This window comes from Callionymus lyra, chromosome 6 (assembly GCF_982586985.1).
Source record: "Callionymus lyra chromosome 6, fCalLyr1.hap1.1, whole genome shotgun sequence".
NCBI classification, from domain to species: Eukaryota; Metazoa; Chordata; class Actinopteri; order Syngnathiformes; family Callionymidae; genus Callionymus; species Callionymus lyra.
In genome coordinates, this window is record NC_141823.1 from 3,244,456 (window position 1) to 3,258,756 (window position 14,301).

Genomic DNA, 14,301 nt, shown 5'->3' on the forward strand with positions numbered 1-14,301 from the left:
AAGAAGAAGCTGTCGCGTCATTTCCTGTTAGCGTGTAGCAGCAGAGTTTGATTTGAGACATACTATCTGTGGAGGATTAGTTACTAGTTAGTACGTACACTATCCTGATGATACTAACTTCTAGTGCACTAAGAGAAGTATTTGAGACATACTATCTGTGGAGGATTAGTTACTAGTTAGTACATACACTATCCTGATGATACTAACTTCTAGTGCACTAAGAGAAGTATTTGAGACATACTATCTGTGGAGGATTAGTTACTAGTTAGTACGTACACTATCCTGATGATACTAACTTCTAGTGTACTAAGAGAAGTATTTGAGACACAGCTCTGGTTCACAAAACTAATCATGGTTGGATTTCAGAGGCAGTTGTTTCATCATCTCCGTGACTAAAATAAGTTTCCAGTAAAGGTTCATTCTGGTGTATTGTGGGTAAAACATGTGTCCACGTGTTGATTCATCATCTGGACACAACGAGCCGAACATTTGCTCACTTTTCTGTTTCCTCGTCGAGAGCTGGATCAGTATTTTAGGACAAAAGGCACAGAAGGTTTTTTCCGTCGTCGTATTCAGAGCTCGATTCATCATCTCTACGGCGTCCCGGAGGAGTCAAAAATAAGTCCATTAGTTTGAAATACAGACGTCGTCTCACGAGCGTCGGCGAGGAAACAGATAAAAACATGTTTCTGTTCATCAGAGACTCGGAGGATTCATCGTTGAGTAAACTTCCTCAGACCGTCCTCCACGTTCCTGCCTCGACAGGCAGTTTCATCAGTTTTTATGGCCGCGAAGATATTTTTATTGGTGCAGTGAGTGACGGAGAAATACATTCGTACACTGGGCAGTTGTAGTTGCTGGAGTACTTCGATTCACTCGAGTACCAGTCCATCATAGATTTAAAAAAGAATCATTCAGAGGAAGAAAGAAAAATGTATCTAATTTCAAATAAAATATTATGAATGAGCTGGAAAAGATTGTTAAAAGGAGAAATAAAAAACATCAGAAATAAACTTGATACTTAAGGGAGGATAATTCTAGAAGAAGATAAAATACTCTGTTGGAAAGTTCTAAGTAATAAAAACAGAGATTTGAAAAATAAAGTTAATACTTATTTTTGACATGAACAAAGTCTTATTGAAAAGAGAAAACAAACAAAAATTGAATGTATATTGAGAAAATAGGCTCGTGGATAAAACATTTCATAGAGAAAAAAGGTTTAGAAAAAATATCTGATAAAAATTGTGTTAGCAAGTTATTTTAGCTTTTTGTATTAGCTTTTTGTGTTAGCCTTTTGTATTAGTTTGTTGTGTTAGCTTGTTGTGTTAACTTGTTGTGTAAGCTTGTTGTATTAGTTTATTGTGTTAGATTGTTGTATTAGCTTGTTGTATCCGTTGGTTGTATTAGCTTGTTGTCTTAGCTTGTTATGTTAGCTTGTTGTATTAGCTCGTTGTATTATCTTATTGTATTAGCTTGTTGTATTAGTTGGTTGTAATATGTCATTGTATTAGCTTGTTGTATTAGCTTGTTGTGTTAGCTTGTTGTATAAGCTTGTTGTTTTAGTTTGTTGTGTAAGCTTGTTGTATTAGCCTGTTGTATTATGTTGTTGTATTAGTTTGTTGTGTTAGCTTGTTGTATTAGCTTGTTGTATTAGTTTGTTGTGTTAGCTTGTTGTGTTAGCTTGTTGTGTTATCTTGTTGTGTTATCTTGGTTTGTTAGCTTGTTGTATTATTTTGTTGTGTTAGCTTGTTGTGTTAGCTTGTTGTGTTAGCTTGTTGTGTTATCTTGTTGTGTTAGCTTGTTGTGTTAGCTTGTTGCGTTATCTTGGTGTGGTATCTTGGTGTGTTAGCTTGTTGTATTAGTTTGTTGTGTTAGCTTGTTGTGTTAGCATGTTGCGTTAGCATGAAAGGGTGTATTTGCTCGTCCACTCTGCCACAGGAAACACTCGTACCTGAGTTGGGGTCCACAGAGAAGTAGGGCTGACCCTCCAGGATGCTGTAGACCAGCTTCGCACTGTTTCCATAGACGGGGTCGTCGGCGTCTGTGGCCGTGACTCTGGTCACTGGAGTTCCTGCAGCGACACAAACATGAAACTGTTACACACTTTAATACTGACCGTGCATCAGGATTTCAACTACAGACCACAGAGACATTCAATTAAGAAATGTGTTTATGATTTAATTTAGTTTTTTAATATAATATAATTATCACTCTATAATCAAATACAATTGGTTTGAAAACATAAATGTTTTTGAAGGAAAACCTATAGTTAAATTAAAAATGATTTATAAACAAATATCTTTAATAAAATACAAATATTGTTATTTAATATGTATAATTAAATAACATTTTTTTATCAAATTAAATCTACTATAAAATAAAATTGTTTTATGAACTAATATCTAAAATAAAAGTGTTTGTTTTTTAAATGAACAAATGTCTATGAAAATAGTACAACATATGAACTAATATCTTTATATATTATTAACTGTTGTTGTACTATAATTATATTCTCCATTAAATCTGGAATATTTCTAAAATATTTATATTAATGAAAATTAACAGTTAAGTCTTTAAAACAAGGTTAATATAGATAAACAGTTAAAACCTGAACATACAAATATAAGCAAAGAAAATGATTTATTTAATTATTAACACGTTTAAAACATTTAGAAGAAAATGTTAAAAGATTATTGGAATCTGTTCAAATCAAAGTTTAAAGAAACAACTTCGACGTTCTCTAAAAAAAACATTTGCTTTTCTGCCAGTAAAAGTTTGAAGGTTAAAAAGTCATCGAGGACAAATAAAGAAACTTCTTCGTGAACTTCTTCATCTTTTCGTCTCTTATTATTATTTTATTCATCGACTCCTTCACGAGACTCTGGTGAAGAAACGAAGACGTCGAGACAAACGAAGACGTTAAGATGTTTTGTTAGAAGTTCAAGCAAAACACCTTTGATTCCATTAAACACCACGACCTTCATTCAACCCTGAAGATGTTCAGTAACACGAGTCACAGCCTCGGTGAGGATGTTCAAGTGCGTCTCAAACTGAGCCAGAACAAGGACACTTGTCTGTAACTGATCAGTGTCTCCACAATATTCCATTCATTTTATATTTTTAATGTTGAAACTTTCTTTATTTTTTTAAGCATTTAATTTCTCTTTATTGAATAATTGGATTTAATCATTTTCTATATTTTTTTTACCTTTTTTTTTTACCAACATTAAACGTTAATTTAATGGGTATGACAAGAAAAACATTTATTTGTAATTATTAAATCAAAAATATGTAACTCTGTGTACATTTTTAAAATATTTATTAAATTGATTTTTTTTCATTCAATACTTGACTTTACAAATAACTGAGTAAAATTATTTAATCAAACAAATCCAACTTTCAATAGAAAAAATGAGTCGATTGAATTATTTAATAAAATCAAACAATATTTTTCAATATAAATTAATTAAATTGAATAAAACAATAAAAACATATTTAACCTTTTAATATACAAATGATTTTATTTAATAATCCAGGCGAAAAAAATGACAAAATAAATTATTAAAATGTGTGTTTAAAAAAACAATATTGAACGATTTTAATCTTTATGATGAAAATACCCACATCATCATCATCATCATCGTCATCATCATCATCATCATCATCATCATCATCATCATCATCATCATCATCATCATCATCATCATCATCATCAGACATTTTTACACACAAATAATCCTCCCTCTGTGTTTTTTTTTGTTTCCCGCAACAGTCGAGATTTTCCTCTTCCTGCTCGCGCGCCGTCGTAACCGTGGCGATGCCACAGGCGCCAACAAAAGCCAGAGACCAAATCCGTCGACAATTGAGTTTTGTTGCGTCCATTTCTGCAACGTCTCAGAAAATATTCTGCGCATTATCACGGGACGGTCGAGCTAATCTGCTCTGATTTGAAACAGGACCAAAACACAGCCGTCCTAATCCCCCTCTTTTTCATCAGTGGTTTAAGGAGGGAGGGAGGGATGGAGAGATGCAGGGATGGAGGGATGGAGGGAGGGATGGAGGGATGGAGAGATGCAGGGATGGAGGGATGGAGGGAGGGATGGAGGGATGGAGGGATGGAGGGATGGAGAGATGCAGGGATGGAGGGAGGGATGGAGGGATGGAGAGATTCAGGGATGGAGGGATGGAGAGATGCAGGGATGGAGGGATGGAGGGATGGAGAGATGCAGGGATGGAGGGATGGAGAGATGCAGGGATGCAGGGATGGAGGGATGGAGAGATGCAGGGATGGAGGGATGGAGAGATGCAGGGATGGAGGGATGGAGGGATGGAGGGATGGAGGGATGCAGGGATGGAGGGATGGAGAGATGCAGGGATGGAGATATGCAGGGATGGAGGGATGGCGGGAGGGATGGAGGGATGGAGAGATGCAGGGATGGAGGGATGGAGGGAGGGAGGGATGGAGGGATGCAGGGATGGAGGGATGGAGAGATGGAGGGATGGAGGGATGGAGGGATGAAGGGATGGAGGGATGGAGGGATGGAGGGATGCAGGGATGGAGGGATGGAGAGATGAGGGATGGAGGGATGAAGGGAGGGAGGGATGGAGGAGGGAGGGATGGAGGGATGCAGGGATGGAGGGATGGAGGGATGGAGGGATGGAGGGATGGAGGGATGGAGGGAGGGAGGGATGGAGGGAGGGAGGGATGAAGGGAGGGAGGGATGGAGGGATGCAGGGATGCAGGGAGGGAGGGATGGAGGGATGAAGGGGGGCTCCCCCGGTGGGAGGAGAAGAAAGAAGCGGTTATTTCACGCTCGGTCAGTTCCACTGTTTTTATGAATCTTCCTCCGACTTCGCTGCGTCGCGCTGAGTTCGGCGGAAGCTGATTGTAGCGTCCGACACCTTTTTAAAAGTACTTTTCATAATTAGAGACGTGACGCCGGCGCTCGCCAGTCATTTCACTTTCGGGGGAAGATAAGACTCTTTATCTTCGGGGGGGAAAGGCAGAGCAATTTCCTCGGCTGTCTCTGCGCGACGTTCGCCTGACGATCGGCAAACACCTGCCGACGCGACGCCGCGATCTGCAGGATTCATGACGACTGTCGTCGTGAGCGTCGACGGTTTCTCGTAATTATGTTTTTATCAAGATGGGTTTAAGTTCTTGAGGTGCTAGCATCAAGTTAGCATCAAGTTAGCATCAAGTTAGCATCAAGTTAGCATGAAGTTAGCTCCGGAGGAAGAGAGGAAGTTTAAAGTGTTTTGGTGTGAAGGACGAACATGTCGGTCAAATAAAGGTATGCTAACATAGCAAAGATGCTAACTAATCACAAACATAAGAGAGAATTGTGTTAGCAAAGAAATAATATATAGTGATAGTGTAGTAACAAGGATATGTAACAAGTATTGTGGAGTACTTGACTCTGGTGTTGTGATAGTGTAGTAACAAGGATATATGTGTAGTATTGTCCAGTACTTGACTCTGGTGTTGTGATAGTGTAGTAACAAGTATACAGTATATGTGTAGTATTGTCCAGTACTTGACTCTGGTGTTGTGATAGTGTAGTAACAAGTATATATGTGTAGTATTGTTCAGTACTTGACTCTGGTGTTGTGATAGTGTAGTAACAAGGATATGTGTAGTATTGTCCAGTACTTGACTCTGGTGTTGTGATAGTTTAGTAACAAGTATATATGTGTAGTATTGTTCAGTACTTGACTCTGGTGTTGTGATAGTGTAGTAACAAAGATATATGTGTAGTATTGTCCAGTACTTGACTGTGGTGTTGTGATAGTGTAGTAACAAGTATATATGTGTAGTATTGTGAAGTACTTGACTCTGGTGTTGTGATAGTGTAGTAACAAGGATATATGTGTAGTATTGTTCAGTACTTGACTCTGGTGTTGTGATAGTGTAGTAACAAGGATATGTGTAGTATTGTGAAGTACTTGACTCTGGTGTTGTGATAGTGTAGTAACAATTATATATGTGTAGTATTGTCCAGTACTTGACTCTGGTGTTGTGATAGTGTAGTAACAACTATATATGTGTAGTAGTGTCCAGTACTTGTCTCTGGTGTTGTGATAGTGTAGTAACAAGTATATATGTGTAGTATTGTCCAGTACTTGACTCTAGTGTTGTGATAGTGTAGTAACAAGTATATATGTGTAGTATTGTCCAGTACTTGACTCTAGTGTTGTGATAGTGTAGTAACAAGTACATATGTGTAGTATTGTCCAGTACTTGACTCTGGTGTTGTAGTATTTACAGACCACATGACTCTTGATGAAGTCGTAACTGCTTTCATTTGTTTTCAAACCAAAATATGTCCAAACATTAGCTTTAAAAACTGCTGGAGTCACTGTATCCTCTCGTCCTCAGTCATCGCCAGGATCTCGTGGGATTTCTTTGTTGCCATATAGAAGTCTGAAATTGAATTTCTTCACAAAATATTGATTCAGTATCGCGATATTTAAGTATATCAGTATTGTCTTACACCCCAACTGGACCATGTACAAATGTAGCAGCGTGCTATTGCCTAAGCTAACATGGTGTATGTGAATGAGATCAAATAAACCCTGATGCTAATGTGGACGCTAACATAGCTGAGGTGTGACTCTACAGTATAAAATGTGGCAAAATCCCACAAATCTATTCGGTAACTTGACTAGCATAGCAGAAATGCTAATGAACGGGATATGTGTGTGTTAGCAAAGCTACTACTTCTTTAGCAAAGATGCTAAGTACATTTAAACAAAGTCAAATACAACCGATTGAGGACGCTGACATAGCCGAGGTGTCTTTCTAGGAAAACTAGAAGTATTAAGTTAGCAGACGTGCTAACAGCACAACAGTGAGGCGAGAACTTTAAAGTTAGCTGAGAATATAACGTGTTAGTTATTTGGTAAAAAAGGTCAAATAACGGTGATCGTGGATGCTAAGCTAGCTGTCATGCTATTGACTACACAACACTGGTACAAAAGCAGCTTTTCTTGCGTTTAATTCCATCTTATTTCCTCCGTCCTGACATGAAAGCCAGTCAAACCAGCCAATTAGCATTTAACCATCAGGCTTCGGAGAACAAACTCCAGATTCCTGCTGAAGTGACAACCGCCAGTTGTTGCTCACGCCTCCGCCCTGGCTAGCCGCCACTCTCCTTTCAATCCCAGAGTAACACAATGAACCCGACAGAATGTAATTGCGCGTCCCGAGCTAACGAGTGTTTAAACATCCGCGTCCTGCGCCGCCTCCGCTCACTTTTCTAGGTCAGGAAGATGGCGTGCCAGCAGCGTAAGTGGCTGCTCGGTGTCAGGGGAGCGTCCAGCGCCGCCGCCGACAGGAAAGTGATTATGTATTGATCAGGCGCACATGGACACCGGTGTAGCTGCTGCTGCTTGTCTGAGGGATGGAGCTCCACATCACTCTGACGCGGGAGCCTTCCGGGCGTCTATTCTGGGAAACTGATACTGAACATCGTCGAATTGTGCGGTGAGAAAATTGAACATGTCGACATGAACTTGAAGCTCTTTATCGTCAGCGACGTCATCAACGACCACTTGTTGCTCTTTTATCATAATCCGTCGAGACCAGGACTAGTTAAAGTGATAGTTAACCCAACATTTAACCTTCATTCTCTACTAACTCATGTCCACTAATGTTGATCTTGATGTGTGATCTGTTCTTTTTACTGACAAAAATGTTAGTTTGAACAAATATTTTAGTAGTTTTGATGCAACTAGTACATGTAGAGTAACATATTTTAATAGTTTTAATGATACTAGTACTTGTAGAGGAAACTGTTTTATCAGTGTTGATAATACCAGTAATAGTATAGGAAAAGTTTTTAAGTAGTTCGCTTGATACTTGTACTAAGAGAGGAAGATATTTTAGTAGTTTTAATGATACTAGTACTAGAAGTAAGTTATATATTTATAAGGTAAGATATTTTAGTAGTTTTGATGATTCTAGTACTAGAAGTAAGTAAGTTAGTAATATTTTTATAGGGTAAAATATTTTAGCAGTTTTGATGATACTATGATACTTGTACTAGTAGAGTAAGATATTTTAGTAGTTTTGATTATACTAGTACTAGTAGTGAATATATTTTAATGATACTAGTACTTACTACTACTAAATGATTATTACTTTGGTTAATATCGGTACGAGTAGCTGTCGATTTTTGTTGTAGTTTTGATGATACTAGTACTTGTAGAGTAAGATATTTTAATAGTTTTGATGATACTACTACTAGTAGAGAAAGATATTTTAATAGTTTTAATGATACTAGCACTTGTAGAGTAAGATATTTTAATAGTTTTGATGATACTAGTACTTGTAGAGTAAGATATTTTAATAGTTTTGATGATACTAGTACATGTAGAGTAAGATATTTTAATAGTTTTGATGATACTAGTACATGTAGAGTAAGATATTTTAATAGTTTTGATGATACTAGTACTTGTAGAAATAAATATTTTAATACTTTTCATGATACTAGTACTTGTAGAGGAAAATGTTTTATTAGTTTTGATAATACCAGTAATAGTTTAGGAAAAGTTGTAAGTACTTCTGTTGATACTTGTACTAAGAGAGGGAGATATTTTAGTAGTTTTGATGATACTAGTACTAGAATTAAGTAAGAAAGTAATATTTTTATAGGGTAAGGTATTTTAGTAGTTTTGATGATACTATGATACCTGTACTAGAAGAGTAAGATATTTTAGTAGTTTTGATTATACTAGTACTAGTAGTGAATATATTTTAATGATACTAGTACTTGTAGAAGGAAATGTTTTAGTACTTTGGTTGATATTAGTACAAGTAGCTGTAGATTTTTTTGTAGTTTTTATGATACTAGTACTAGTAGAGGAATATATTTTACTAGTTTTGATACTGGTACTCGTTTAGGAAAAGGTTTAAGTGGTTCGGTTGATACTTGTACTAGTAGAGTAAGATATTTTTAATAGTGTTGATGATACTACTGCTAGAGTAAGAAATCTTAGTAGTATTAATGATACTAGTACTAGAAGACGAAGATATTTCAGTATTTTTGATGATACTAGAACTTGTAGAAGAAATAGTTTTAGTACTTTGGTTGATACAAGTACAAGTAGCTGTCGACTTTTTAGTAGTTTTAATAATACTAGTACTAGAGGATGAATTTATTTTACTAGTGTTGATGATACTAGTACTAGTGGATGAATATATTTTACTAGTGTTGATGATACTAGTACTACTTTAGGAAAAGGTTAAAGTTGTTTGTTTGATACTTGTACTAATAGAGTACTTATGGTGATACAAGTTGTATTAGCTGTAGTTTGATTGCAAATCATATACTACTAGCTGAAGTACTCGAGGTATTTTATAAAAAACCTTGTCAAGCTCATGTAATGTTGCTTCAACTAAACTGGATCTTCACGACTCACTGTAAAAACATTTGATGCTCAGAACTACAGTTTTTAATAACATGCTTACTATGAACCAGTCGACAGATGTTGAATATTTATTGAATATTTATTGAACATTTATTGAACATTTATTGAATATTTATTGAAAATTTATTGAAAATGTATTGAATATTTATTGAACATTTATTGAATATTTATTGAATATTATTGAATATTTATTGAATATTTATTGAACATTTATTGAATATTTATTGAATATTATTGAATATTTATTGAATATTTATTGAATAGAATAGAACCAGTCGTGGCCTGAAGAACCAGTGGTTTCTCTGCTTCTGAACTAGCAGGTCCTGCTCGTTTCGTTGACCTCAAGCCTCACAAACCTCGACAGGAAACATCTAAACGTGATGTTCGTCTGTCAGGAGATGAAAGCAGCGAAGATTAAACACACGTCCATCACAGCATTAATGTAGACACGAGTGTCGTCTTCAAAGAACACGTCACAGTGAAGAACATCTGGTCCAGTGACCCTGATGTGAGGAGGATGACGACACCAGAGGATCTTTTAGACACACAACTGTCACTGTAGACACACAACTGTTACTGTAGACACACAACTATCACTGTAGTCACACAACTGTCTCTGTAGCCACACAACTATCACTGTAGTCACACAACTGTCTCTGTAGCCACACAACTGTCACTGGAGCAACACAACTGTCACTGTGGCAACACAAATGTCACTGGAGCAACACAACTGTCACTGTGGCAACACAAATGTCACTGGAGCAACACAACTGTGACTGTAGCCACACAACTGTCACTGGAGCAACACAACTGTCACTGTGGCAACACAAATGTCACTGGAGCAACACAACTGTCACTGGAGCAACACAACTGTCACTGGAGCAACCCAACTGTCACTGGAGCAACCCAACTGTCACTGGAGCAACACAACTGTCACTGTGGCAACCCAACTGTCACTGTAGCAACACAACTGTCTCTGTAGCAACACAACTGTGACTGGAGCCACACAACTGTCACTGTAGCAACACAACTGTCACTGTAGCAGCACGACTGTCACTGGAGCAACACAACTGTCACTGTAGCCACACAACTGTCACTGTAGCCACACAACTGTCACTGTAGCAACACAACTGTCACTGGAGCCACACAACTGTCACTGTAGCAACACAACTGTCACTGGAGCAACACAACTGTCACTGTGGCAACACAACTGTCACTGGAGCAACACAACTGTCACTGTGGCAACATAACTAACACTGGAGCAACACAACTGTCACTGGCACAACACAACTGTCACTGGAGCAACACAACTGTCACTGTAGCAACACAACTGTCACTGGAGCAACACAACTGTCACTGTGGCAACACAACTAACACTGGAGCAACACAACTGTCACTGGAGCAACACAACTGTCACTGTGGCAACACAACTAACACTGGAGCAACACAACTGTCACTGGCGCAACACAACTGTCGCTGTGGCAACACAACTAACACTGGAGCAACACAACTGTCACTGGGGCAACACAACTGTCACTGTGGCAACACAACTGTCACTGGAGCAACACAACTGTCACTGGAGCAACACAACTAGCACTGGAGCAACACAACTGTCAATGTAGCAACACAACACTGTCACTGGAGCAACACAACTGTCACTGGAGCAACACAACTAGCACTGGAGCAACACAACTGTCAATGTAGCAACACAACACTGTCACTGGAGCAACACAAAACTCAGACTAAAACTGTAGTAAAATAACACTCACACTGTCACTGTAGCAACACAGTACTAGTACTAGTACCTGATGTTGAGTATTACTGAATAACCACTAGAGTATTACTGAAGTAAAGTATCACTACAGTATTACTAAAGTATCACTACAGTATTACTGAAGTAAAGTATCACTACAGTATTACTGAAGTAAACTAAACTTAGTATCACTAGAGTATTACTAAAGTATCACTAGAGTATTACTGAAGTATCACTACAGTAATACTGAAGTATCACTAGAGTATTACTGAAGTATCACTACAGTATTACTAAATTATCACTACAGTATTACTAAAGTATCACTACAGGATCACTGAAGTATCACTACAGTATTACTAAAGTATCACTACAGTATCACTGAAGTATCACTACAGTATTACTAAAGTATCACTACAGTATCACTGAAGTATCACTACAGTATTACTAAAGTATCACTACAGTATCACTGAAGTATCACTACAGTATTACTAAAGTATCACTACAGTATTACTAAAGTATCACTACAGTATCACTGAAGTATCACTACAGTATCACTGAAGTATCACTACAGTATTACTAAAGTATCACTACAGTATCACTGAAGTATCACTACAGTATTACTGAAGTACTGCGTGAGGTCGTCAACACTAAACCACTGGTAAGAACTTGTTACTTGTTAATGATCTATTAAAAGTTTCTTGATGTAAGTCAAGTGCAGCAAGTGTTCATTAAGTTGAGATGAAGTTGTTCATTAAACAAAGCTTCTCTGTGTTATTACCTCGTCGTGTGACGCCGTGGGAGTCATTAAACACGTGAATCGCCGAGTCTCCGGCGCGACCTCGTCGCCCTCGACCACAGCGAGCGTTCATCAACTAATTAGAGACGAGTCTGTGACACCAGACGTTTGCAGCGTCACGGACATCAGGAGGAGGCTGAGCTCGAGTGTTGTGTTGAGGTGACACTCACACACACACACACACACACACACACACACACTCGTACGTCAGCGACAACAGGCGCTCGGTCGTCACGCTCGCCTCACTCGTCACCGGCGCGGCGTTCCCGATCCATCGGCGGCTCCAGGGAACAATCTCCAGGAAGATGACAAGCACATGTGAACCTGATCTTCTCCTCCTGGAACCAACGACTATTAACAAGTGAAACAACTTCGTGGATCGACTTCGCCTTCGCACTAACGAGTCAAGTTCTCGCTGGAATGGCTTCGTTCCCTCGAGGAATCAAGTCTCGCGGAGAAAGAATCCTTTGATGAACCGAAAACTTGGACGAAGGATTCACTCCTGGTGTAGTTTGAAGAACTCATGAGTACATGTCGAGTAATATCAACTCGCATGTAGTGAATGTTCTTCAAGACGCAGTAACTATTCATCATGTTTTACACTTTATTACTTTATAAAGTTGCTCTGAAATCTGGACGAACAAGAGGTTACGAGAGTCTATTATGACGTAATAATGGCTTCACTCCTCCTCCAGCTGTAATCACGCTTTGTTTATACAACCAGTCCCTTGGAGGTGGAGACCATTGATGACGAGCGGTGACAAACCCCCATGTTTGACCAATCGCAGCAGAGTGGGTGAGGTTATGGTCAACAAGATTTCATCTCCAGAACAACAAAGTGTTTTCAGTGGGCGGAGCTTAAGGTCATTTTCTAATGTCAATATTTCAATGAAAATAATCAAACAATTTTCAACTAAAATCAAAAAAGTCTGTATTTCTTTCTTCTCAACGTTGAATTCCTGATATTTTGAATCTTATTCCACGACCTTCAGGAACAAAGAGCAGGATTTTCAATCAGAGGAGTCAGTGAAGCGTCTTTAGACATAAAGTCAAATCAACGAGTCTACACTTCTCTCTACGGTTCTCTCTACGGTTCTCTCTATGGTTCTCTCTACGGTTCTCTCTACGGTTCTCTCTACGGTTCTCTCTACGGTTCTCGCTACGGTTCTCTCTACGGTTCTCGCTACGGTTCTCTCTACGGTTCTCTCTACGGTTCTCTCTACGGTTCTCTCTACGGTTCTCTCTACGGTTCTCTCTACACTTCTCTCTACGGTTCTCTCTACGGTTCTCTCTACGGTTCTCTCTACGGTTCTCTCTACGGTTCTCTCTACGGTTCTCTCTACACTTCTCTCTACGGTTCTCTCTACGGTTCTCTCTACGGTTCTCTCTACGGTTCTCTCTACGGTTCTCTCTACGGTTCTCTCTACGGTTCTCTCTATGGTTCTCTCTACGGTTCTCTCTATGGTTCTCTCCACGGTTCTCTCTACGGTTCTCTCTACGGTTCTCTCTATGGTTCTCTCCACGGTTCTCTCTACGGTTCTCTCTACGGTTCTCTCTATGGTTCTCTCCACGGTTCTCTCCACGGTTCTCTCTACGGTTCTCTCTACGGTTCTCTCTATGGTTCTCTCCACGGTTCTCTCTAGGGTTCTCTCTACGGTTCTCTCTACGGTTCTCTCTATGGTTCTCTCCACGGTTCTCTCTACGGTTCTCTCTACGGTTCTCTCTACGGTTCTCTCTACGGTTCTCTCTACACTTCTCTCTACGGTTCTCTCTACGGTTCTCTCTACGGTTCTCTCTACGGTTCTCTCTACGGTTCTCTCTACGGTTCTCTCCACGGTTCTCTCTACGGTTCTCTCCACGGTTCTCTATATGGTTCTCTCTACGGTTCTCTCTACGGTTCTCTCTACGGTTCTCTCTATGGTTCTCTCTACGGTTCTCTCTACGGTTCTCTCTACGGTTCTCTCTACGGTTCTCTCTATGGTTCTCTCTACGGTTCTCTCTAAACTTCTCTCTAAGGTTCTCTCTACGGTTCTCTCTACGGTTCTCTCTACGGTTCTCTCTACGGTTCTCTCTACACTTCTCTCTACGGTTCTCTCTACGGTTCTCTCTACGGTTCTCTCTACGGTTCTCTCTACGGTTCTCTCTACGGTTCTCTCTACGGTTCTCTCTACGGTTCTCTCTACGGTTCTCTCTACACTTCTCTCTATGGTAGTAGAAGTATTACCGCAATGTTTTAATAAATTATGTTACGGCAGGTTCTACACATCAGGTGGTCATAATGTTACGGCAGGTTCTACACATCAGGTGGTCATAATATTAC

The 14,301-nt window shown here is 39.1% G+C and overlaps 1 protein-coding gene across 2 annotated transcripts in view; it reads right to left on the reverse strand.

Annotated features, from left to right (window-relative positions):
* cdh8 (cadherin 8) overlaps nucleotides 1-14,301 on the reverse strand; it is a 152,213-nt gene that overhangs the window by 66,302 nt on the left and 71,610 nt on the right. For both annotated transcript variants that reach the window (XM_087793054.1, XM_087793053.1), the window contains exon 4: nucleotides 1,952-2,071. In XM_087793054.1, the coding sequence (XP_087649180.1) occupies nucleotides 1,952-2,071 (120 nt within the window). The remainder of the gene's footprint in view (nucleotides 1-1,951; nucleotides 2,072-14,301) is intronic.